Source organism: Buceros rhinoceros, unplaced genomic scaffold (genome assembly GCF_000710305.1).
Source record: "Buceros rhinoceros silvestris isolate BGI_N320 unplaced genomic scaffold, ASM71030v1 scaffold24427, whole genome shotgun sequence".
In the NCBI taxonomy this organism is placed as follows: Eukaryota; Metazoa; Chordata; class Aves; order Bucerotiformes; family Bucerotidae; genus Buceros; species Buceros rhinoceros.
Window position 1 is genome coordinate 12,737 of NW_010423181.1, and position 4,149 is coordinate 16,885.

General features: G+C 52.5%; 1 protein-coding gene across 1 annotated transcript in view; it reads left to right on the plus strand.

Moving 5' to 3' along the window:
• The window catches only part of FBXO18 (F-box protein, helicase, 18), a gene marked incomplete at both ends in the record, with an annotated part of 14,298 nt that extends 10,480 nt beyond the window's left edge, over positions 1–3,818 (plus strand). The window contains 5 exons of the mRNA XM_010140355.1: positions 472–640; positions 1,400–1,628; positions 2,580–2,667; positions 3,074–3,160; positions 3,682–3,818. Of these exons, the coding sequence (XP_010138657.1) occupies positions 472–640; positions 1,400–1,628; positions 2,580–2,667; positions 3,074–3,160; positions 3,682–3,818 (710 nt within the window). The remainder of the gene's footprint in view (positions 1–471; positions 641–1,399; positions 1,629–2,579; positions 2,668–3,073; positions 3,161–3,681) is intronic.
• Between the last annotated feature and the right edge of the window lie 331 nt (positions 3,819–4,149).

Consider the following 4,149-nt stretch of genomic DNA (forward strand, 5'->3'; position numbering starts at 1 on the left):
GGAGGAAGGAGCGGCAGATTTGATTAGCAATATCCTTGTCTCAGGTTCCTCTTGCGACTGGTGCTCCGTGAGTGAAGCCACTTTGCCGTGCGGCGTGGCCAGTGCTGTCCCGCAGCAGACTGGAGTTCCTGCAAGGGCATGAGCTCATGAATCAGCCAAGGAGCCACTTTACCATCTCACTTACCAAGCTGTCTTTCAGGAGAACCAGTCCCTTCACATATGCTCAGGCTTCTAGAATGTTGGGTGAGAAAATGATTGGGTTTTGAAAGCTTTTAGGCTGCAGACTGTCCTGTTCCAAAGCTGCTTTGCTCCCCAGCCTCTGCTGATGTCAGTGCAGTCGGTGGATAAGTTCCCATTAGCTGCCCACAGTCCTGCTGGGCGGGAGTGGGGAGCTAAAGCTGAGGGGAGGTGTGGGGATTCACTCATTCCTGACTCCAGATGCTTTATTTTTCACTTTCTTCTGTTCTTCAGGTACAGGAAAGACCTCAACCTTGGTCAAGTACGCGGAGAAGTTTGCTGATCTGAACTTCCTTTACGTGACGTTTAACAAAGCGGTGGCAGAGAGGGGGAAAAGCGCCTTCCCCAGGAACGTTACGTGCAAGACTTTCCATTCGTTAGCGTTTGGGAGTGTCGGCAGACTGTGAGTGGGGGTTTTGGACGCCTTCCTTCAAGGCCAGTGGAGCAGGGAAAAGCCACGGCAGGAAAGGAAGGTCCCTGGGTTTTGAAGTACCCCCCCAGGATTTTAAGCAAAAATACCAGGGGAGATTATTTCTTTCACCTGCTTCAAGCCAGACTGTGCTTTCTGGTTTCCAAATTCTTTCAGATTGGCTGGGACGGTGATTTTAGCATCCCTGTGAGCCTGGGGAAAGGGAGTCATCACCCTGCTCTGGCATAGACTGTGCTGCCATAAGCCCCGTGGCTCTTTTGGGGGAGCAGGGAGGTAGAAAGCCACAGGAATGGTTTTTTCCCACTTCCCATTTCCACTTCCATGGTGCAGCCACCCTAAACGTGGCTTTTCTTTAGTAGGGAAGGGGTTTTCTTAACCTGAGCTGTTCCGATGCCATTTCTGGCCGGTTTTGTTGGCACATCTACACTGCAGACAGAAAGGAAAATGAGCCGCGCCCTGGAGGAAGAGGGGAATCCTCCTACCTGCCTCTGAAAACACTCTGTAGCTGCAGGGGTGAATGATGGGGATATCCCTCTGGCTCAGCTTTTCACCTATAGCACGAACCAGTTTGTGCTTCCACCAGGATAAATACGTGCAGCTATTTTAAAGATAACCCAAAGTGGGTGGATGAAACAGAGCTTCTGAACAGAGGCAAAAGCGAGCTTGCTTTTCCAGGAGGCCTTTCACGGGCGTTTCAACGTGTCTCTCCTCTTTCTCTCACGTGTGGCACAGCTATAAAGAAAAAGGCAAGCTGAACTTCTCCACGATGTCCGCTTACTCCATCAGCTTCCTCCTCCAGAACCGCAAGGGACAATCTCTGTTCATAAGAGGGAAAACGGTCTCGCAGACCCTTGAAAGCTTCTTCGCCTCTTCAGATGAAGAGATCTGTGCCGAGCACATTCCTGTCTGGTTCAAAAATACTCACGGCGAGAGAAGACTTGTTAATTCAGAAGAAAAGAAAGTGAGTAGCAGACTTGAAGCAAGACTTGGGCTGCGGGGTGTAGGAGGGGCTGTAGTTATCCCACATCTCTCGTAGTTCTCTCCCAGTGTTTGTGCTTCAGCTGTAAGAACTGACTTACATTATGACAAACTATTTTTTCCCTCTGGTGACAAATCCAAAGGAACTGGGACCTGTTTGTTCTCCCTGTTGGCCCAGCTGGTTTTTAGAGAGGAGATTATCACTGTCTGCGCTCCGTGCAGATGTTTCTGCCCCACAAAGAAGAGATAAGCGGTTGGGTTTATGGACACCAGCGCCTGAACAGCGTTGTGATAGCCCAATAAATACTCGGGTAGTCGTGTTGATAGGCAGAGCCACTCCCCGCAGCGTACAGCCGCTTCAGCAGCACTGACCTTGCAAACAACGTGGGCTGGAGATATGGAGAAAATCAGCCTTTCTGCTCCCTCTTGATCACGTGCAATCGCATCCAGTGCAGGCAGCGGGAATCCAGTGTGCTGCCGTTACGGGGCAGGCAGCGAACTGACGGCCTCCAAACAGCCAGTACCTCGAAGCGCTTTGGAAGCTGTCCAGAGAGGCCCAAATCAACACCAAGCCTGTGCTGCCGAGCAGAATTAGGGGGTCCTGCATCACTCTGAGCAGTAGCTGAGCCACAGAAGGGTTCTTCTCAGGGGGCTCCTTTTGGAAAAGACTCTGCTGAGGAGCAGAAATTAACTGCTGGTGACACGGAAGAGAAGCAGGAGGAGAAAGGTTTCAGAGAAGCCTTTCAAGACCTGCTGTGCCTGAACTGTTTGTCTGCTCAAAGCGCTCTCTCCAGACCCTTGAAATTAACTGCTGGTGACACGGAAGAGAAGCAGGAGGAGAAAGGTTTCAGAGAAGCCTTTCAAGACCTGCTGTGCCTGAACTGTTTGTCTGCTCAAAGCGCTCTCTCCAGACCCTTCTGTTTTCTCTTCCTAGATCAACTTGGACGAGGCAAGGGAGATATGGGACAAAATGAAGAATCTGGATGGGGATGTAGAGAAGAAATACAAGATGCCTTGTGATGGTAAGAGAGTACAGACGGCAAACGCCTTCAGCTCAAGAGCTGGAGGAGAAAACCAGGTGGATTCATAGTTCTCACCTCTGGGCAGGCATCGAAAAGCTGGAACTGGGGAAAACCACCTTCCCCGGTGTTCCCTTTGTGCATTAGGAGTCTTGGAGTCATCGGCACAGCTGCCTTCCCCCGGCGCAGTCAGGTTGTCTCGGGGTGGGGTTTCTTCATGCTTCATACAGCCAAGGGAGACAGAGCAACATCTGAGAGATTTTGCAACCCCTCCAAATGTCGTGCAAATCCCAAGCAAGAAGCAGGGCCAGAAATGCTTTGTTTTTAAAAAGACACTCGTTCTGAAGATGGCGGTGTATTACAGTGAGCGAATCACCCTCTCAGTGCCACGCCTGGTTCTTCCCCGCAGGGTATTTGAAGCTGTGGCAGCTCAGCAAGCCGCAGCTCTCGGAGTACGATGCCATCTTTGTTGATGAAGCACAGGACTGCACGCCAGGTGAGTGGCGACAGCAGACAGAGCTGCAGCCTTCCTGCGCCCCTCACGGAGAGGCTGCTCAGGGCTGTGTGAGAAGTAGCACAATTTTAAAAAGGCTTCCTCAGACCATCTCCCACCTGGAGTCACCGGAGACCTGGTCTTGTGAGGCTTTGGCATCACAGCTTCGGGCAGGCTCGGTCAAAGAGGACCAAACGGCTCGCTGAGGTGTGCGTCGAGTCACCGTGCACACGTGCAGCGCGCTGGATCACTGGGGATGGGCGGTGGAGTCGTGTGGGGTTAAGACATGGTGCAGCTCCAGCCCAGGAAAAAACACCCCCAGACTAAAATAGCGAGAGGCTGTTCGTAGAGCTCCCGGTCAGCCACTCGCTTCCGTTTGCTTCTCCCCAGCCTGCAGCCGTGTGCAGCCAGTCTTAAATGCTGTCAGGCAAGAGACCTTGCCTCTGCACAGGGAAGAGTTACTCTACATTTCACTCTTGGCTTCTGAGCAGGCTCCCCCTTAACGTGTCGGTGTTTTCCTGCAGCCATCATGGATATTGTGCTGTCACAGAAATGTGGCGTAATCCTGGTGGGAGATCCTCACCAGCAGATCTACAGCTTCCGAGGCGTCGTCAACAGCCTCTACACGGTGCCTCACACCCACGTCTACTTCCTCACCCAGGTAAGATGAGCATCTGCTGCTGTCCTTCCCTGGACAGATCTCTAATGATGTGGGAGGTGTTTCACATCCTTTTTCAGAAGGCACCTAGCAGCCAGACTTCTTGAGTTTGTCACTGCGGAGCGTTTGCGTTGCCTGGATTAGTGGTGTGCTGTGCTGTTCACGCTCGGCACCGCAGAGCTCCTTTGTGCCTCGCAGTGAAGTCATCCCATCGCTGGGGAAGCCGTGTGGCTGGAGCAGTGGGTGCTGGGGGAGAGACCTTAGTGTACGGCTTATTGAGAACCCCAGAACCGTTCGTTGGAAATCTCCTGGAGTCCCCCCGTCCCCCAGCACC